We start from the raw sequence: 22272 nt of genomic DNA on the forward strand, positions 1-22272 counted from the left end.
CTTTAATGAAAGACAGTGACTGTTACACGGTGTAACGGGTGAAATATGTTGTGGCTCCTTTAAGAGCAGAGCGGCATTTTGGGAATTGCCTGCCGCCGCATTTTTCCGGTATTACTGCATGTGTGCAAGACCGAGGAATATGTCCTTATTATTTTCTGATGCTCATTTTAAGTTTCTTTGACTAACCCATAACGCTGTTGCCAAGAAAAATAAAAAAGCACGAGTTTTGGAAACCTGTCTGTGCTTATATGATTTCTGTTGCAACTGGAGTTAGCGAGCTCTCCCTTTACCCAGACTCAACGCGTTACAACGGCTTGTATCTAAACAGTAGCCTACCAAGTAAGTCATTGTTCCTTCCTTTCACAACTATTTCTCTCGGGAGTTTATCTTTTGGCATCGTTGTGCGTTTAAAAATCACCATCAGTGAAATTTTTTATCCCGATGCCGTGCAGCTCAGAACACAGGTGAAGTGCGTTTTTTCATGCCCGTTCGACAATTTCATTGGTCTAATGTTATGGGGCTCAGTTTTTTGGCTTGAAGTTTTTGAAACTGGGAAAAACCCAGGAAAAATCCGTAAATTAGGCGCTTCGTTGTTTAAGCCGCGGGGTTCAAAACGTGGGGAAAAAGTAGCGGCTTATAGTCAGGAAAATACGCTACTAATGACGACAAGATGCATGTTAACATTATCCCACAACAATCAACACAGATTTATTTTATTTAAATGAATCCAACTTGACATGATTTGGATTATGCTCCACAGATCTTATTAAGATCCCAAGTGAGGTTGTTAGCTGATTGAGGTGATTAACTACTTTTGCAGTTTAGCTGGAAGCAGAAAATGGATTAAAAAGCTTGACGTGAAAGAAAAAAATTTAATAAACTGGAATCTGAAATACATTTATGTTGGACTTAACCACAGCTGTCACTCAACATCTCATTTAACTCCTCTAACATATTGCATGCACATAGGCTACTAGGTTTTTTTTTTTCTTTTTACACGTTAACTAGCTGATTTCTTTTAATTTAAAAATGAATTAAATTGGCTACCTACATTATTACGTTTTTTTGACAAATTGTGTCAAAACAGATTACACTGGATATTCACTGTATTTGCAGTGTCACACCTATAGTTGGAATATGTTTGCTGAGTTTTATGTTCTGTTTCTGTTCTGATCTATTTTGCTGAGGCAGCACTATTCATAGGCGGCTTGATTAAATACTTTCTCAGTTTGGCTGGAAGCATATAATTGTTTGATTGCTTCTTCAAAAATCTGGTTACTTCCTCACCACTTATTCACCATATAGACTGGAGTTAACATTAGCAAAAACCTGGCAATGCCAAGACTAGTTCTAAGACTAGAAACACACAAATCTCTGCTACAGATTTATGAGGAAAAAAATTATTTCATCCTGCTGTTTTTATAGCAAACTGAAAAGGTCTGGTGATGGTACTATTAGTTATAAGACAAACCTGCAACCCCATTAAAAACAAATTATAACATTATAAATGCATGAAATTCTGGTAACATTGCTTTATAAGAATGGTCATTAATCTGGTTTTCTAGACACTGAAATGCGAATCTACTCAGTGCTCTTGATTCATTCTGTAAATTCCAATTCGAGTTCTGCATCCAGCTTCATCTCCTTCTCCAACATTAAACCACTCCATCTTTAAAAAGCACAGGTAATATTTTTCTGGTTTTACTGCATTCTTTTGTAATCCTTGGCTGTTTTTTTAGTTAAGCAGAATTATCATGATGTGCTGTGTGCCAATTACAGACCTGTTTTTTTCCAGATTGAGATGGGGCGGTGTTGAGGCATTATGAAATGTACCCAAATTAATAAAAACAACCACTTAAGATGCAATTTCCAAACATTTGAGTTTTTCTGAACTACAAAATGCTTTTGTGCTGCAGCCATGGCTGAAAAATAATTAGTTTTAAATTTTTTCACATTATGTGTGTGTTGTACAGGATTTTTGTAATACTAAGAAAAATAAACAAACAAAACAGATACTGGCTCTTTAAACCTAAATTGTAATTTCAATACTTGCTCTCCAAAATACACTCACGCCCTCGTGTGGATGGAACTCGACATGACAAAGAAAACTTTTTTTGCCAGTTAGACATTTTATTGTCTTGCCTGAGGAAAATGCAATCTTCAAAAGTGTGTTTTATATATATATATATATATATATATATATATATATATATATATATATATATATATATATATATATATATATATATATAAAAACACAACAGATCTGATACATTTGTACTTCTTGGTTAATTTTTTTGCATCAATTGTTAGCAAACAGATGGAAAACAAAACTAACAAGATGAAATAGTTCATGAAATAAACATACTTTATATTTAAAAAGAAAATCATTATGAAATTTCCTGCTGTTTCATTTCATGAAAAAAAAAACCCCATATACAAGCAATGATCCAAAATTGCACTTCCCAATTCTAATTTCAATAAAATTAAGTAAATTGTTTAGGTACACGCACAACAATCCAGGAATTGTGTGTAATAATTAATTTAAAGCTGAAACCTGTGTCTAATAAACTGTTGTTTATTGCATTACTGCAATGAATTATATAAACAAAGCAGAAGAAAATGACGGTTGTGAATGCAAAAACATTCACAAATCACTTGCATAAAGTAGAAAATGTAGCAAATATATATACAGGGATTAAATAAGTACGTTTGGTGAAGGGGTGCCAAGCAGATGGGTAGAGAATTAACAGAGGGTGAGTTGGATTAGTTTATAAGCTACTGCTTAATATAAAAACCTTTATGCATGCACACTCCCAGTTAATACCTCAGTTTTAGTAGTTCATAAGTACTAGTCTTTTTGGCCCCCACAGACAACAGTACAGATACCGCAGTGCTCTTTCACATGAGCTACTGACAGGAGAAACAGCAACAGTGCACTTTATGTTTTCTGAATTCCAGCATTCGGTTCTCAGTTATGATTGGGATAATTAAGTTCCTGATAGAAACACAATCGATTTAGTCTCTTCATCAACTAACGGAATAACCGTCAATTGAAAGGTGTGAACGGAAAAAATCCCAATTGAAATGCTGTGAACTGGATTAGTATAAATCACGGCCGTCACTCGACATTTTATTCGGCTCTGCTAACGGCTCGCTCGCATGCACAGGCTCGTTTTGTATAACGTTAGCTAGCTGATAGGAAAAAAAAACTGAATTGTATCGGCGAGCTACGTTAGCATGGTTTTGTCTTAATTACATCCCTGACTGCTGATGAGTGAGAAAGCCAGCTTGAAATGTTTCGAATTGAGTAGTATAGTACAAAGATGATAAAGTTTCTCTTATTAATATCATTAAAACATCGCTACTCGTAGTCAACCTTTCCCTGACTGCAGTCATTGATCGTGAAATACGTCGATTGCACTCATTGTACCGTTATCCCAATTATGTACACTAATATCATATTGCATTGGCTGCTATTGCAGATTTTCGCTACAGAAATGTGTTGTTTCTTGGTCCACTTGAAGGTAAATTCCATTTGGGCTTGAATGGCTTGTCGTGTTTTGTTGACTGTTGTTGTGTGGACTGTTTAGGCACTGGCACGTTATAGTGTCGATCGTCTTCCGTGAGCAGGCTAAGGCAAGGCCACTCTGTTCTGTGGTCATCTGGGTAGTAGGTGATAAACTCTTCAGTGCCTGTCTTGTAAAGACGAAAGGCTTGAAGCGTATGCTGGAGGGAGTAGCCGAGCAGAAACATCTCCACCTGCGGCAGACAGGAAAGGTGGCTTGTGACTTCTATCCTTTCGCTAAGTGACTAATGTGCATGTAGCTGGAATGGCATGATGGAATGAATTGAATAAATATAAAATGTTTCTAGATGCATATTTTTCAATTTATTTCACTTTACACTGCTATAACAGCTCAAGAAGCTAAAAGAGTTTTATACTCGTCACTTTCTTTAAGGGAGCTCTGATCAGAGTGTAGGGTCAGCCATGATACAGCCCCCTGGAGCGCAGAAGGTTAAGGGGCTTGCTCAAAGGCCCAAGAATAGCAGTTGGCAATACTGGGGCTTGAACCCACAACCTTCTGATTAGTAACCCAGAGCCTTAACCATGGAGCTATGGTTTCCTTTATGGAAGCTTATCATACACATGCAAGCAATCACCTTTACTTTCTTTTTAGAATGTCACTTCTCAGGTTTTAAAGCGTCACTGAATTTCTCACCTGTTCCAGACCACCGCTGAAACCCACATGTCTGAGGTGATTAATGAGGAAGCTCCTGGGACAATTAGAGGTGTCCCGGGCAAAAAGCAACCAGCAGAACTCAGGTACACTGAATCCCTTCTGCATGTCAGAGTGCAGCTGAATGACCGTCTTCAGCATCAAGAATTTCAGGGCCTCCAGCAGCTCATATTCGTCATGTCCCCCCACAAATAGTTGCTGGCAGAAACGCTCCCGCTCCGTTGGACTCTCGCACTGCACCGCCTCCTGCCACTGTGGGAATGTGAAAGAGAGCAATATTAGTCACTCGGGTGTGTGGGTTAGTCACTTACTGACCATGTCTATCCGCACTATATTTTATTAATCATGTTTCACAGGAGTGTTCAGAGAATACATTGTTTTTATCTGTCAATAAATTTACGATACCTTAGCTCAATGTTTGAATTACAGTGGGATCGGGTTTTTTTTTAACACTGTCGTATGTACTCATGCTTTACACTAATCTACCTTGAAAAAGTTTCCGATTAGCGTATAAGGAAGAGCATCAACACACCCTTAAGCTTCAGGCACATAGAGTAAAAGGGGACAGAGTGGCAGCTACCACCAATTATTTCACTCCTGTCGAAATCTGATCCTCTCTCAGTACTTATCTTTCAATTATGGAAATGGCACATGCCCTTCTCAATACAACATACAGAAATGGTCTGTGGACCTTCTGGTCATTAAATTTTCATTTTAGAAAGAATTAAAAAAAAGAAATGAAAAATTTGCATTATTCTTTTTTGTTGTTGTTGAAATACTCCAGAACCAAAACTAAGAAAAAAAAAACCAAGTCATTTTCTCTTTTCTTTGTGGATGCATGGAAAAGAAAATCAAAGGGAAACTAAAACAGAAAAAAATGATAATTTTAATTTATGACGCACCACAACCAACGGAACGCACCAAAATTAGAGGATCAAAAGGGTTAGCCAGAATGGTCTTGGAAACTCACCTTAATATGACATTAAATATGGCAAAAAAAGGTTACATCTTCCACCAAAATCGGAGAACTTGGTGCGTGAATATGAGGAAACAAATTTGCTTTCTAAAATGAAAATGAATAACCAGGAGGTACATGGACCACAAATGCTCTGACAAAGAAATGATCAGTCTATAATTTTAATGGTATTTTTTATTTATTTTTTAACGGTAAAAGAATAACAACAAAAGAAATAAAAAAAAAAAAAACATTTAAAATGGTTTATAAATTAATTTGCCTTTTAATGAGTAAAGTATTTGACCCCTTCTCAAAACATGACTTACAGTTGTGTTCAAAATTATTCAACCCCCACTGAAATTGATTGTTTTGGTCGGTTTGACATTGATTACGATCATTCAGTCATCCTGCTTACAATTAAATCAAAGAGGCACGTGTAGGTCAGACAAATATAACATAACATTTATAATGAAATAACCACAAATGTTCAGTTTTATTCAACCCCCAAGTGACATTCAATCTTAGTACTTAGTACAACATCCTTTTACAGTAATAACAGCTTTTAAACTTGAAGCATAGCTTGACACAAGTGTCTTGCAGCGATCTACGGGTATCTTCGCCCATTCATCATGGGCAAAAGCCTCCAGTTCAGTCACATTCTTAGGCTTGCGCACTGTAACTGCTTTCTTTAAGTCCCACCAGAGGTTCTCAATCGGATTTAAGTCTGGTGACTGCGATGGCCACTTCAAAATGTTCCAGCCTTTAATCTGCAACCATGCTCTAGTGGACTTGGAGGTATGCTTGGGATCATTGTCCTGTTGAAAGGTCCAACGTCTTCCAAGCCTCAGGTTTGTGACGGACTGCATCACATTGTCATCCAATATCTCCTGGTACTGAAGAGAATTCATGGTACCTTGCACACGCTGAAGCTTCCCAGTACCTGCAGAAGCAAAACAGCCCCAAAGCATGATTGACCCCCCGCCATGCTTCACAGTAGGCAAGGTGTTCTTTTCTTCATAGGCCTTGTTCTTCCTCCTCCAAACATAGCGTTGATCCATGGGCCCAAACAGTTCTAATTTTGTTTCATCAGTCCACAGAACACTATCCCAAAACTTCTGTGGTTTGTCCACATGACTTTTGGCATACTGCAGTCGACTCTTCTTATTCTTTGGGGACAGCAAGGTGCGCCTGGGAGTTCTGGCATGGAGGCCTTCATTACGCAGGGTGCGCCGTATTGTCTGAGCAGAAACTTCAGTACCCACATCTGACAAATCTTTTCTCAGTTCCTCAGCAGTCACACGGGGACTTTTCTCCACTCTACGCTTCAGGTAGCGCACAGCAGTCGAAGTCAGCATCTTCTTTCTGCCACGACCAGGTAGCGTTTCAACAGTGCCCTTTGCCTTGAATTTGCGAATGATGCTTCCTATGGTGTCTCTTGGTATGTTTAACATCTTTGCAATCTTCTTATAGCCATTGCCCTTCCTGTGAAGAGTAATCACCTGTTCTCTTGTCTTCCTGGACCATTCTCTTGACCTCACCATGTTTGTAACCACACCAGTAAATGTCTAGAAGGAGCTGAGTATCACAGTCATTTTAAAGCTGCCCAATTGGTGCTTATTAGGCTTTATTGCTGCTCCCTGATATCCACAGGTGTTTTCAATACCTGATTGAAAACACTTCATTGAACCTCTGTTCTTCAGAGTGGTAGTCTTTAAGGGGTTGAATAATCATGTCAATGAAGAATTCACAAAAGAAACATTTACTACTGTATTACAAAACTAATTGATGTCATTTTAGTTGCATATGGTTCTTTAAGAAGTCCTTGTAGGATTTCATTCTGAATACAATTACAAATGTACACTAAATTCCCTAAAACCATTTACAGCATTGGGGGTTGAATAATTTTGAACACAACTGTAATACTTGGTGGTAAAACCCTTGTTGGCAATCACAGAGGTCAGACGTTTCTTGTGGTTGGCCACCAGGTTTGCACACATCTCAGGAGGGATTTTGTCCCACTCCTCTTTGCAGACCCTCTCCAAGTTATTAAGGTTTCAGCTCCCTCCACAGATCTTTAATGGGATTAAGGTCTGGAGACTGGCTAGGCAACTCCAGAACCTTAAATGTGCTTCTTCTTGAGACACTTGGGTCATTGTGGAATACCCATCCATGCCCTATTTTCATTGACCTGGAGGCTCACCCCCCAAGATTTGACAGTACATAAATCGCAGCAACTGTTGTCACCTTCTCACCAAGATGCTCGGCAATGGTCTTGTAGCCCAGCTGAGATTAAAGAGAGTGCTCCTAATCTCAGCTCGTTACCTGTATAAAAGCCAGAAATCCTGCTGACTGAAATACTTATTTCGCTCATTAAAATGCAAAGCGATTTATAACTTTTTTTAAGTGTATTTTTCTGTTTGTATTCTGTTTTTCACTGTTCAAATAAACCTACTATTAAAATTATAGACTGATAATTTCTTTGTCAGTGGGCAAACGAACAAAATCAGCAGGGGATCAAGCAATTTTTTCCCCTCACTGAACCTGAGACAGATAGTATAGTACACACAAAAGCAGTTTAATAACAAAGTGCTAATTGACTGGGTTCTCGGAATCAGATTTCTGAGTTAGGTCAACGGCTGCATCTTGGAGGTTCAACCATATTGATAGTGACCTACAAGTTAAGATAAATTTAACATTTGCGAATCAATTTTCATTAATGGTTTGACAATGGGCTCCGTTCTGGTACAAACTAGTTATGGTGGTGTCAACAGCAGCATTTCATAACGCAGCTTTCAGAACTGTGCCACACTATAAGGCTTTATTGACAGCTTACAAACACACAAACAGACCCGAGCTCACAAACACACAAACTCCACAGCACACATTCGAATTACAAGTCATTTGGATTTGGCCATATGCCAAAACTGAGCACAAACATACTGATGGCCTACCTATAATATGAGTGTCAATATGTTTGGGAGAGTAATCAAGGAGGAACAATTTTAATGTCCACAAAGCTCTGTGAAAGGGACATGTCTGGCATCACCTCCATTATAATAATCAATCTCTAAGTTAGCTAACTTCTTAACAGGCTACACAGTTCACTGGCATTTGCACACATTGCCTGAAAATGTTATCCACGCCATCAAGCTACTTTTTTTTTTTTTTTACAGATAATGATATCCTGCCAATCAGATTTTGCTGGTAATCTTAAAAGTGATCCTGCTTAGTTCGCAGAAGCTATGACTTGACCCCAAATACCACAAAGAATTAGTTCTTTTCCAATTAAAAGAGAGACCTATTGACTCAACGAAAATTCATGACACTTCAAGAAGTCCAAGTAGTCCATTTGGGAACATTGACCAAATTGGAGAGATAATGACCATGAACACCGCTTGGAGTGATGTGTTGCCTCAGGGTACACGTCAATCAAACAGAACCAAGTGTGGTCATTCTAGACCCGATGTTTTCCTTGGTCCAAGGCAACAATGGTGCAATGGGTGAATTATTCACATTGTACAAACGTCAAGTGTTTCTGGTATCTTTATATTGTATCTCACAACTGGGAAACCTTTTTAATGACTAACTGCTAGCCCTTTCCAACTGTTCTTGGATTAGCCCAAGATGGCCAATAAGACCATGGCACCTTCACTGCTGGAAGGTCAGGCTGGCTTCCTCCCAAAGTAACTTTCTCCCTTGAGCAGTTTCCTGTAGGACATTGAGGATACGTTGCTGGCTAAACCTTTGATCCTGCAACCCAAAAATCACTATCGAATTCAATACTATTGGGTACTGCTACATACACATGGGCCTATATAGTGTTAAGCCCTCAACTAAAACTGTTTATCACTGCTTGGATAAAGTGCATTTTCCGATTACCGATTAACTATTCTGACTTCTCTATACTGACGGCAGGTCTACATCATTTACACTGATGGTGACTATAGAAGTCATCACTGCAAGCAACAGCACTGTGGTTAGAATCGGAATACAATCCCAACAGATAGGGGCAAGAGGGATCCACCTATCACCTCAGTGTAAATCCCTTACTTCGCAAATCAGTCTATTATCCGCGCATTCATCGAAACACGGCCTGTAATTCACCGCTCCAAAATCATTGGATTTAAACAGGAAAAAAAAAAGTCTAAATTGCAGACTAAAAATATGACCAACTTTAACTGCATTATATTTGTATAAAGAATCCATTATTAAACTGTGTATATTTGCCATTGGTTGCCATTCTTGCATTTAGTGCTACATTTAGCTGTATGTAACCTCCATTTACATCAGGGCTGGTAACTGGCGGTTACGGCCAGCAGTATCTTTAAATTCAGCCTGCAGGACCATGTTGTTAAAAAAACTTAAAGACTGCCTTCATTTTAGGATGTTAATTCTTCAACCAGGAGTGGGTGCTAGTTTCTCCTGTTTACCATAGTAATTAAAACATAGTAGGATATGCGCGCTGTTGAGAACGTTCACCAAAATTAGTATAAATTAAAAGAAAATTGACAGTGAAAACAGTGTTTTGCAGGTAAGACTGTAAACACTTTTTACCGAATGTACCGAGTGTTGAAACGACATTACACTACTTTTCACAAGGAAAAATATGAAAGCTACACCTGTGATGCCAGAAGCGCTCTCGTGTTAGATTTAAAAAGAAAATAATCTGGTTTAATCTGGTGTGAAAGAGAAAAAATGCTGGCCCTCACCACTATGAAAGTTGCCCATCCCTGATTTAGATTGCTACAGTCAGCTTCAGTGGTCTGGGCTGCAGTGACTTGTGCAAAAGCATGCACATTTTCCATACTCTACATGATTATCATTACCACTCTTTCTAAGGACACTGTATGACCACCAAAGTTCCTTCAAATCTAGTGATGCCTCCATGAAACGTTCAAGTCATAGACACTTTTATTATTGATCTGGAGTTCACAGAACTACAATACACACATACGCAATAATTGCTTTCAAAGAATCTTCAAATGCAGAACGTTTGGAGAAACTTTCAAAAAGATACTCTTTTGAAAAAAACTTTAACTGTGAAATTAGCTGTGAAAAAATTTATTATAAAATGTATAAAAAAAAATGTATAAGTGTTACCCTCAGTTTCAGGAGCAACAGACAGTGTTCCAACTGTTCTACTGCGCTGCCTTCACCGCTGCGCCCAAAAGGAAACAGCCATTCTTCCACTAAATCTTGCACACACGACATCTGTGTTGAATCACAAAAAACACAGCTAAGTCATCTTAGTCACCATATAGGCCGCTTCAGTTTCACCATAAATATACTTTATAAAAAAAAAAAAAAAAAAAAAAAAAAAGCTATCTATTTAAATGGTCTTCTTCTTTCGGCTGCTCCCATTAGGGGTCGTCACAGTGGATCATCCGTCTCCATACTACATCCCTACATCTGCCTCTTTCACCCCAACTACCTACATGTCTTCCCTCACCACATCCACCTCCTCCTTGGTCTTCATCTTTCCTCATTCTCCTACCGATATGTCCCTCCTCTGCACATATCCAAACCATCTCAATCTTGCCTCCCTCACCTTGTCTTCAAAACGTCCTACATGCGCTGTCCCTCTAATAAACTCATTTCTAATCCTGTCCATCCTCGTCACTCCCAACGAAAACCTTAACATCTTCAGCTCTGCTACCTCCAGCTCCACCTCCTGTCTTTTACTCAATGCCACTGTCTCTAAACCATACAACATCTCAGGTCTCACCACAGTCCTATAAACTTTCCCTTTCACTCTCGCAGATACTCTTCTATTACAAATTACTTCTGCTATCACCATTTTCCACCCACTCCACCCTGCCTGCACTCTTTTCTTCACTTCTCTGACACTATACATTACTTTGCACTGTTGACCCCAGGCACCTGAACTCCTCCACCTTCTCCACCTCTGCTCCCTGCAACCGCACCACTCCACTGCCCTCCCTCTCATTCACACACATGTACTCTGTCTTACTCCTACTGACTTTTATTCCCCTTCTCTCCAGCGTGTACCTCTCCAGGCTCTTCTCAACCTGCTCCCTACTCTCGCCACAAATCACAATATCATCCGCAAACATCTATCTATAAAATTTGAATATATTTGGTGTCTTGAAGAGCACTAAAGGCAAACCTGAGCAATTTCAGCATCTTGCAGCCAGGTACAGACTTTGTTAGACTGGTTGAGGAGCTGAAACAGGGTTGCCCTCAGTGCACAGTAGTTGTCGCCACGTACTATGCGCAGACTCTCAAAGTTTTGAGCTATTGCTTCATAGCCCTAAAGAAAAATAAGAACTTAGAATTAGTACAAAGGCAAGTACTGGCTGTACAACACTGAAATCATTAATTCATTCAAAATTGTATTTCATGTAACAAGACCTGTATCCAAAATGAATTAAATATAACATCTGTTTAGCTATGGGCAATTATTGCATATTTTATTTTGTTGTGCCTACAGTTACTCTGTATGGACAAAGGTTTGCGGACACCCGTTCCACATTTAGTTTTCATTTGCTTACAATAACCCCCTCTCTTCTGGCAAGACGTTCTTCAAGATGTTGGAGTGTACTTGCGGAGATTCCTGCTCATCCAGCCACAAGAGTCACGTAAAGTCAAGTACTTATGTAGGGTGAAGACTTTCAGCTTTCCCCAAGGTGTTTAGCAAGATTGAGGTCAGAGCTCTGTAGTAGGCCGCTCGAGATCTTCCACTCCAACCGAGGAGCTTTGTGGTGTGCACATGCTGCAACAGGTTCCAACTTTCTATAATTTTGGGTAATAGTTTTATAACCCATTACCCATGAAACTATGAAATACTGCTGCATTCTACAGTTATTACAAACACACTTGTTGAGGGGGAAAAAAACAAACAAACACAGAAATGAAGGATTTCACCATTTTCAAGCATCTGTACAAAATCCAGGAAAGTGTACCTTTCTGATAAGGTTACTTTTCGTGGTGTTTCCTTTCCATTCTCTCTGACTATAGGAGAGCAGACCCTCAGGAGCTGACACACTGCTCAGGTCTTCGGAAATAGGCAGTGAAGCTAGAAAAATAAATAAATGACCCTGAAAGCAACAATTTCACACTACAAATAATCATCTTTCACAGCAATAAGTATTAAAATAGACAGAAGTCTATATTGTTAGAAATGCCTGTAAATGGCCATCAGTTATATGACCATCCAAACATCCAGATACAAATCAAGATCATGAGTTAATGTTTACATCAAACATCAGAATAGCGAAGTGTGATCCCTTAACAGTGGCACAGTTTTTGGGAGCCAAACGTTCTGAACCTGCTGATCTCTTGGGATTTTACACAGAATGGTGCAAAAAACAATACACTTCCCGTGTGCAGTCTACAGTGTGAAACATATTCTTGATAAAATAGTTTAAAGGAAAATGACCAAATGGTTTGAGCTGACTGGAAGTCTAACGTAACTCAAATACGCACTCTTTACAACTGTGTTGAACAAAAAAGCATCCCAGAATTCGCTAAATAGCTATCCTCGAGGTGAATGAGCAGATCTACGAAAGTCCTACGATTTTTTCTTTCTTGTTTTCTCGTGATCACGTTTTTTTTTTTTTTTTGTGATCTGATATAATCATTGCTTCCTCGTGATCCGCTGCTTCATTTTTCTGTATATTCATAACCATGACCTTTTGTGGCCACGGGCGTGTGGTTATGGACAAATAGTTTTGGTTGTCATCCATGATGCTGCCTCTAGAAGATTATGCTTAACACACAGAAAAAAATCATTACTGCTCAAGAGGAATGTTCTAGTTCAGGGGTGGCCAAGCCGCGGCTCGCGAGCCGCATGCGGCTCTTTGGCTGGTTTCATGCGGCTCTTACGTCCATATCGATTTTTGTGTATTTGATTTAATGTGCGTGTTCGCTTTGCTTAAGTTCAATACGGTATTTTTAAGACTTAAATGAGCTTGCCCCTACTGGGAAACTTTGCGGTATATCAGACCTTGGCATGAGGCCAATCATAAATTACAGGGATGCACCGAGAATTTTCGGAAATACCTAAATCACTGAAACAACACGGCAGAAACACAATTGTAAAAAAGCGCAGTCAGCACACTGTTATCTGGATAAGAGCCAACATGTCTGCGGTGTGCGGAGAGCGATTTGCAAAACATGCAATGCTGAAATTTCAAGAGGGGGTGTATCTGCAAAGAGTTTCTCCATGTCGGGTTTAATTTATCACCTGAAATCCAAACATCCCGATTGTCATTCTAAATATATTTACGTTTAATCACCACATTATCTGTGTAAAGCTGCTTTGAGACAATGTTCATTGTTAAAAGCGCTATACAAATAAAAATGAATTGAATTGAAAATATGAGAAGAACGCGACGCAGAAAAGTAAAGTCAATCCGAGCATGTGCACTCCGTCTGTAGCGGACGTTTTTGAAAAGGCAGGAAAGCTTTCCAGTGATGGTGCCGAGGCAAAAGGCATAACACAAAAAATTATGGATTTCATTGACTTTTGAATTGAATTTTCATTTCGGTGCATCCCTAAAATATTATCGTTGGTGTGGCCCTCTGACACAATTCAGGTTTCTCATGTGGCTCCTTGTAAAAACTAATTGCCCACCCCTGCGGTATATTCATCTCACGCACATGCGCATTTGACGAAAATACCGTAGTGAACTCAAGCGAAGTGAACACACACATAAAAAAAAAACACCAAGTCCCTGTTTTCTACACTGAAACACGTGAAATCAAAGCATCGATCTGTTCTGACTGACACCCATGTGAAAGAATTGCTAGAGTGGCAACAACGGAATACGAGGCAGATTTGAAGGGGATTGTTCAAGGCAAGGAATGCCAAAAGTCCCACTAAGTAACATGCAGAGTAAAAGAAAAACGCTATTGTAAATTATTATATTTTTGTTTGTGGACTTGGTTAAACTATGAGTTTGTGTGTGTGAGACAGTGCACACAGTGTTCATTGTTAAAAATGACTGGCCTGTGGTCTTGTAGGAGTCAATTTCTGTCATTATGTTGGTGTGTGACATTTACAATAAATCTGGCTGAGCAGAGGTGTGTGTGTGTGTGTGTGTGTGTGTGTGTGTGTGTGTGTGTGTAAGAGGAAGGGATGGGTGATGTTCATGTGTGCCCATGTGTATGATGTGGCTCTTTGCGGTAACACAGTCAAAAATGTGGCTCTCGGTCTCTGACTGGTTGGCCACCCCTGTTCTAGTTGCTGCCGGTAGAACATGTACTTATGCCGAATACACAGGAAAGGTAAGTACTGATCACGAAGGAAACAATGTTTGTTATGTCAAGATCATGAAAAAACGAGTCAAAAAATATTATAATGCAGGGCCTCTTAGGACTTCCGTAGCAGACCACAGCAGGTTACAAAAACAAGAATCCGATGCAGTCATAGGAAAAGATTAAACAAACATGGACAGCTTAAGACCGGAAAAAAGGTGTTTGGGTAAGGCTATGCCCATGATTCTTGACTGGCAGTAGTGGATCCCAGTGTAGTTTTCTGCCCATCAGGCACCACCAAACATGCCATGGTTAAAGGCACAGAGATCACACTTTTCCCCCCATTAGGATATTTGATGTGAACATTCTGAATCACTTGACCTGCAGGATATATTCAATGTGATTGGCTGATTTTTAAACTGCACATACAGAAAGTGCACAAGTGCTTCTATTAAGTGGATGTTAAGTGTAACCCAGAATTAGAGTGTGTGATCTATGACTCTTCAAAATATATTAATATAAATACAGTATATATATATTTGCTTTAATACCTGCATTGGAAAGCTGCTTCTCCTGTCTTTCCAGTTCTATTTCATCTGCTCCCCTGTACAAATCTTCCTCACTGGAAAAGAAAAGGGAAGTGTGGTCAAAAACATGAAGAAAAAAAAAAACCTGTTTGAACTTTGAACAATATAAAACTGTGTACTGTCTGGCTCATGTTATTATTCTGACTAGTTTGACCTATTGAGAAGTGCAGCACCTGTTATCCTCCGACGCTGCTGCCATCTCAGGACGTTGCTTGGACAGATGATTGTCTTGATTTGAAAACTTAAATACTTCTTGAGGAGCTGCTTGTATATTGGAAGTCATCTCTCTGCTTTTTCCATGTTTAGATGCACAAGCATTCTTTTCACCGGCAGCAGCTGGAACGGTTCGAACGGGCTTCTTGTGAGATGCTCTAGAGAATAGGAATTGACACATTATTGCTCTCTGAAGACCTCTGAAAGCGCGCTGTGGTATCTGGCAAGGCGACGTAACAACAACAACAACAAAAAAAAAAGGCTGCCACCGATCAAACTTGCTTGTTCAGCGCATTTCACAGATGCACGATCTGATTATGCACACACTGAACTCTTCGAGGATGCAATATACGACTGAATATTCGGGAATATTCTTTCAATGAAGAACAGTTTTTAGTCTGCAGCAAAGTTTAAGCAGAATATCTCCCAGTGCTTTACACACTCTCTCTGCCAGCTTGCCACCTTCCCCTAGTGCATCCTGGTGCCATCACCCTCCAAGGCAAGTGACTGACTGACACGCACGCACACACACACACACACACACACACACACACACACATGAATCCTAATCGAAACCTGATGCTCACATGCCAACTGAAAGGTTGCCACATGCATTATGACCCATCTCTCAACACAAGCTGTGATGAACTGTATTCTGACACCTTTATATTGTAGCCAACACTTCAGCCATTTGTATTTTTTTATTTTTTGTAGGATCTGACCAAATGGGATGACCCTCACGTGCATCAATGAACAATTTAGTAGGTACCAAACTAAACTGATACTCCAAAACCCAGTCAGGTCCATTATGGAAATCTCTCGGATCCTTAACTTCAACTTTGACAAGTGACTCTTTACTCGCTGCCTAATATCCCAACCCTCGTCTAGTGCCAATGTTATGTAATATTCAATGTTAATAGCTGGGGTTCAATGTTATGGCTGATACGTGTGCACGTAAATATTGTCGCCCACACAGTGAAAAAACAAACAAACAAACAATAACATGACCTCATGGATCACTTACTCTACTTTCTTGGATTTTTTGCTCTCGCTGCAGGATTCAGGAGTGTCGGGACACTGCTTCACAGTTCCCCGTGTGGGTTTGGGTTTGTTGGTCTTGCGACTGCGTCCATCTCTCAGCCCTGGTTCAGTGGGACGCATGTTGAGGAGCACACAGCATCTCTTCCGCACCTTTTCCAAGCAGCAGCTGCACAAACCTGAACACAATGCGGCAAACAAGCACTCAACAACAAGCGCTTTATATCCAGCAAAGCTTTCAGCTGTACTTCCGCAAAATGGGAGAGTTCTGTGTATTTATGTTCAAGCTTTTAGCAAGATAAGCTAGTTCGGGAGTACATGACAAACCATGAGGAGGTCAAAGGAAATATATACAGCTTCACAATCGATTCCTTTGAATGCTCGTTTACCTTATAGGTTTAGTTTCCATGAAAGATCAATTTTACGTAAAGTTGCTAATCACCGAAATTAAACAGTCGCTTCCTGTTTATAGGGCATGTCGGGAATTGTAGTCTCTACGAACTCGTAATGTATATACTGTGAGCGCCATTTCTCCCGTCCTGCACTTTTTAAGTTTTTTCTTTTGGTCGAGATGTGCATATATACATATGAGTGAGCATCATGGCGCCATTTACTATCAGTATGTGCTTTTTAAACCGCATTTCTGGCCAAAGTGGGTGTCGCCATATTGGAAATATTGGCGCAAGCCTCTGAGCGGTAGGGTGCTTGAAGTCGGAGCATGCGCAATGCAGCCATTGGAGCGGGCGCATGCGCAGTAGATGTTATACTGTTGACACGGCAAATGAAGAGCATGGCATGGACTGTAAAATATCACATTAACAGCAATTTTAGATATATATTGCGTTCAGTGTTGTCAGGAAATAATAATATATGTTTGAGCCATAGATAACTGACAAAGTTACTGCATGCTGGCTAGAATCAGAACCAGTTTTATTGGCCAAATAGACCTGCGCATACAATTAATTTGTATTCAGTTTAGTGTAAACCAACAGTGCACAATTAACATACAGGCATTGTACAGCAGTGTTGGGCTCAAAGAGGGCTAATATGACATGTTTACAACTAACACAACTAAATGACCAAGCAAACAAGACATAAAAAGCTATTTTGGGGTCTGACAGTCAATGTTTCAGTATCAGTCTGTACCCCATGCCCAAAATAGGACTCGGACCAGACTCTATGTAGGTTGTAAGGGGGTCCCTTAGAATTCTCCCAGCCCGTTTTCTGACACATTGGTGCCAATGATGTGCCGAACCAACTAGCCACTGAAGTCGTCGCTTGTTCAGTTGGACGGCAAAGCAGAAATAGACATTGATGCAAATATAATGGATTCAGTGGTTACCCTGTAAAGTGTGCACAGCAGATCCTTGGGCAGGTTGTGCTTTCTTAGTTGGCAAAGAAAGTACATCCTTTGGTGGGCTTTCTTAGTTATGTTAATGGTGTTTGTCTCCCACTTCCAGTCTCTTCAGATGATCATGCCAAGAAACTTGAAGGAGTCAGTACAACCTTGAACAGAGAGTGGTGACAGAGGAGCCTGTAGGTTTTTTAGTCAACCTTCACTTTTACTGTCTTACTGGTGTTAAATTCCAGGTTGCTGTGTCTACACCATAAACAAAGATGGTCCATTTTCTGTCTGCATTTATAGCTAACATTATCAATCAAGCAAAGCTTACCCTTCTGAATTATTCTAAAATGTAGCTGGTGTTAGCTGCCTTGTTGTTTCACTCGTTTTAACTTTCTAGTTATGAGTACAAAAAGTTATTTTAAACTTTAAAAGTATCAACAAACCAGGAGAAAACTGCAAAAAACTATTTTGTGAGGGTGTGTTTGCACAATCTAGAGCAGAACAAAAAGTCGTTTGCTACAGATCTGTCAAGGACTTCAGGTATACAACATAAGTTAGTAAATACAAGCATGCTAATGAAACTCAACCTGTCTTTATATTTATCACCAAATAACACAGAGTCACTACAAAACAACAACAACATGGGAATAGATGGGGTTAAAATTGTCCTGCAGTCAGCCATTTGAAGGGAAAACAATTCTGAGTCTCTGTTACAATATCCAATCATATATACAGCTATTAGCTACTACTACTTATGCACCTTTTTTCTTGGGCCTTTTTCTTGCTTCCTTTTTTTCACATTTGTGCCATCTTCATGGCAGTTTGGCTAGAATAAATAATTGGCTATCATGATCTCAAATAACTTTATTCAAAGGATTTTTGTGTTCTTTAAAAAAGCAGTATAATATTCTTTTGCTTTTGATGAATGTAAAAAATTGATTTTTTTATTTATGCCTCTCGACAGTGTTGTGTGTGTTCACTTCTTTTAACGGACTAATAATATTATAGGACACTATAATATTGATAGTGTTGATATTCTCCTGAACACCAGAGGACAGCATTACTCTCTTTTTTATTTCTTCATCTGTTCACCTAATTAGTCCATATATTAAAGCTGTGTCTCCCACCTTAGTTAATATTTGGTGTTAATTTGTTATTTGAATATTAATGACACTCTGCACTTGTATGTGAGTGCCTGGAATTAATGATGAATGTATTTGTTGTGGAAGGGGTCTTTAAGGAACCATTTAAGAAAAGGATGAAAGCCAATATAATTTCCAACAAGAAAATGCATTTAGCATTTGCATTCTTCTAGACAGCTCTTTTGGGGAGTAAAATTAGACAGGCTTAAGTATAAAAACTGATAAGGATATTTTTTTTTGGCATTGGAGTATGTAGCATGATATGGCCTGAATGGTTTAGAGCAATACAGCAGGACTGTGGTCCTGACTACAATTGAGTGTTCAGAGATTTCGGGCAGAAATAAGAGAAAAAGATTGATTCTGACTGGGTAAGGATTGCTTCTCCCCACAGCAGCTTGTGGCCTATAAAATAAAACAACAAGAAATTTGACATGCATTTAATATGTTTCTGTCATAGCTTTTTTAAAAATTAGAGAAAGTAGAAGCTTTGGCTCAGCTCCTGGTAACCTGTGAGGCCAGTTTGCTTTGTTCTGTTGGCACTGCGATAAAACCTTGAATGCTCCTCTCTTTTTAGCAGGGTTACATTGGTATGAAAAAGTGTCCTGATTTCTTATTTTTTTGCATGTTGGTCACACTTTAATGTTTTAGATAATCAAACAAATTTAAATATTAGTAAAAGATAACACAAGTGAACGCAACATGCAGTTTTTGAATGAAGGGTTTTTTATTGCGGGAAATCAAAATCCAAAACTACATGGCCCTGTGTGAACTGTGGTTTATCACACCTGAGTTCAATTTCTCTCACCACACACAGGCCTGATTACTGCCACACCTGTTCACAATCAAGAAATCTCTTAGATAGGATCTGCCAGCCAAAGTGAAGTAGACCAAAAGATCCTCAAAAGTGAGACATCATGCTAAGAGCCAAAGAAATTCAGAAACAAATGAGAAAGAAAATAATTGAGATCTATCAGTCTAGAAAAGGTTATAAAGCATTTCTAAAGTTTTGGGACTCCAATGAACCACAATGAGAGGCCTTTTTCACAAATGGCAAAAAACATGAAATAGTGGAGAACCTTCCCAGGAGTGGCTGGCCTACCAAAATTACCCCAAGAGCACAGCGACGACTCATTCAAGATGTCAAAAAGGTCCCAAAACAACATCCAACGAAATGCAGGCCTCTCTTGCCTCAGTTAAGGTCAGTGTTCTTGACTCCACCATAAGAAAGAGACTGCGCAAAAATGGTCTGCATGGCAGAGTTTCAAGACGAAAAACACTGCTTAGCAAAAAGAACATAAAGGCTCGTCTCAGTTTTGCCAGAAAACATCTTGATGATCCCCAAGATTTTTGGGGAAATAGTCTGTGGACTGACGAGACAAAAGTTGAACATTTTGGAAGGTGTGTGTCCCAATATGTCTGGCATAAAAGTAGCACTGCATTTCTGAAAAAGAACATCATACCAACAGTAAAATATGGTGGTGGTTGTGTAATGGTCTGGGGCTGTTTTGCTGCTTCAGGACCTGGAAGACTTACTGTGAAAAATGGAACCATAAATTCTGCTATTTAACAAAAAATTCTGAAGGAGAATGTCCGACCATCTGTTTGTGACCTCAAGCTGAAGCAAACTTGGGTTCTGCAGCAGGACAATGATCCAAAACACACCAGCAAGTCCACCTCTGAATGGCTAAAGAAAAACAAAATGAAGACTTTGGAGTGGCCTAGTCAAAGTCCCGACCCGAATCCTACTAAGATGCTGTGGCACGACCTTAAAAGGGTGGTTCATGCTCGAAAACCCTCCAGTGTGGCTTAATTACAACAATTCTGTATAGATGAGTGGACTAAAATCCCTCCACAGCAAGCGCTCGATTGCAGTTGTTGCTGCTGAGGGTGGCCCAACCAGTTATTAGGTTTAGGTGGCAAACACTTTTTCACACAGGGCCATATAGTTTTGGATTTAGTTTTTCCTCAATAATAAAACCTTCTTTTAAAAACTGCATGTTGGTCACACTTTAATGTTTTAGATAATCAAACAAATTTAAATATTAGTAAAAGATAACACAAGTGAACGCAACATGCAGTTTTTGAATGAAGGGTTTTTTATTGCGGGAAATCAAAATCCAAAACTACATGGCCCTGTGTGAACTGTGGTTTATCACACCTGAGTTCAATTTCTCTCACCACACACAGGCCTGATTACTGCCACACCTGTTCACAATCAAGAAATCTCTTAGATAGGATCTGCCAGCCAAAGTGAAGTAGACCAAAAGATCCTCAAAAGTGAGACATCATGCTAAGAGCCAAAGAAATTCAGAAACAAATGAGAAAGAAAATAATTGAGATCTATCAGTCTGGAAAAGGTTATAAAGCCATTTCTAAAGCTTTGGGACTCCAATGAACCACAATGAGAGGCCTTTTTCACAAATGGCAAAAACATGGAACAGTGGAGAACCTTCCAGGAGTGGCTGGCCTACCAAAATTACCCCAAGAGCACAGCGACGACTCATTCAAGATGTCAAAAAGGTCCCAAAACAACATCCAACGAAATGCAGGCCTCTCTTGCCTCAGTTAAGGTCAGTGTTCTTGACTCCACCATAAGAAAGAGACTGCGCAAAAATGGTCTGCATGGCAGAGTTTCAAGACGAAAAACACTGCTTAGCAAAAAGAACATAAAGGCTCGTCTCAGTTTTGCCAGAAAACATCTTGATGATCCCCAAGATTTTTGGGGAAATAGTCTGTGGACTGACGAGACAAAAGTTGAACATTTTGGAAGGTGTGTGTCCCAATATGTCTGGCATAAAAGTAGCACTGCATTTCTGAAAAAGAACATCATACCAACAGTAAAATATGGTGGTGGTTGTGTAATGGTCTGGGGCTGTTTTGCTGCTTCAGGACCTGGAAGACTTACTGTGAAAAATGGAACCATAAATTCTGCTATTTAACAAAAAATTCTGAAGGAGAATGTCCGACCATCTGTTTGTGACCTCAAGCTGAAGCAAACTTGGGTTCTGCAGCAGGACAATGATCCAAAACACACCAGCAAGTCCACCTCTGAATGGCTAAAGAAAAACAAAATGAAGACTTTGGAGTGGCCTAGTCAAAGTCCCGACCCGAATCCTACTAAGATGCTGTGGCACGACCTTAAAAGGGTGGTTCATGCTCGAAAACCCTCCAGTGTGGCTTAATTACAACAATTCTGTATAGATGAGTGGACTAAAATCCCTCCACAGCAAGCGCTCGATTGCAGTTGTTGCTGCTGAGGGTGGCCCAACCAGTTATTAGGTTTAGGTGGCAAACACTTTTTCACACAGGGCCATATAGTTTTGGATTTAGTTTTTCCTCAATAATAAAAACCTTCTTTTAAAAACTGCATGTTGTGTTCACATATGTATTATCTTTTACTAATATTTAAATTAGTTTGCTAATCTGAAACATTAAAGTGTGACAAACATGCAAAAAAAAAAAAAAAATCAATCAATCTGATTCTAGCTAAAAAAAATTAAATACCAAAGAAATGCTTGTGTATGTCAGATAA

The 22272-nt window shown here is 39.4% G+C and overlaps 2 protein-coding genes and 1 long non-coding RNA gene across 3 annotated transcripts in view; 2 read left to right on the forward strand and 1 right to left on the reverse strand.

Moving 5' to 3' along the window:
* The first annotated feature begins 1111 nt into the window (after positions 1-1111).
* LOC124387941 lies at positions 1112-2252 on the forward strand. Its single transcript, XR_006926292.1, has 2 exons — positions 1112-1684; positions 1796-2252. It is a non-coding gene; the product is annotated as an uncharacterized LOC124387941 (long non-coding RNA).
* A 93-nt stretch (positions 2253-2345) lies between these two features.
* Positions 2346-16925, reverse strand: otulinb (OTU deubiquitinase with linear linkage specificity b). Its single transcript, XM_046852554.1, has 9 exons — positions 16643-16925; positions 16240-16432; positions 15176-15373; positions 14967-15037; positions 12120-12232; positions 11324-11467; positions 10297-10407; positions 4224-4493; positions 2346-3762 (listed from the first exon to the last, which is right to left on the reverse strand). The coding sequence occupies exons 2-9, from the start codon at positions 16374-16376 to the stop codon at positions 3493-3495; spliced, it is 1314 nt and encodes a 437-aa protein (XP_046708510.1). The 5' UTR covers positions 16377-16432; positions 16643-16925; the 3' UTR covers positions 2346-3492.
* Positions 16926-18982: 2057 nt separating this feature from the next.
* The window catches only part of amph (amphiphysin), a 42143-nt gene continuing 38853 nt past the window's right edge, over positions 18983-22272 (forward strand). The window contains exon 1 of the mRNA XM_046852058.1: positions 18983-19108. The gene's annotated coding sequence lies outside the window, so the exon portion shown is untranslated. The remainder of the gene's footprint in view (positions 19109-22272) is intronic.

Source organism: Silurus meridionalis, chromosome 6 (assembly GCF_014805685.1).
Source record: "Silurus meridionalis isolate SWU-2019-XX chromosome 6, ASM1480568v1, whole genome shotgun sequence".
NCBI classification, from domain to species: Eukaryota; Metazoa; Chordata; class Actinopteri; order Siluriformes; family Siluridae; genus Silurus; species Silurus meridionalis.

Coding starts and splice junctions, on each gene's coding strand:
- otulinb (XM_046852554.1), bottom strand. CDS start 16,376: ATGCGTCCCACTGAACCAGGGCTGAGAGATGGACGCAGTCGCAAGACC. Junction 11,468..12,119: donor AAAGTAACCTTATCAGAAAG/GTACACTTTCCT, acceptor ATTTTTCTTTAG/GGCTATGAAGCAATAGCTCA. Junction 4,494..10,296: donor TGTTGCTCCTGAAACTGAGG/GTAACACTTATA, acceptor ACATTCCCACAG/TGGCAGGAGGCGGTGCAGTG.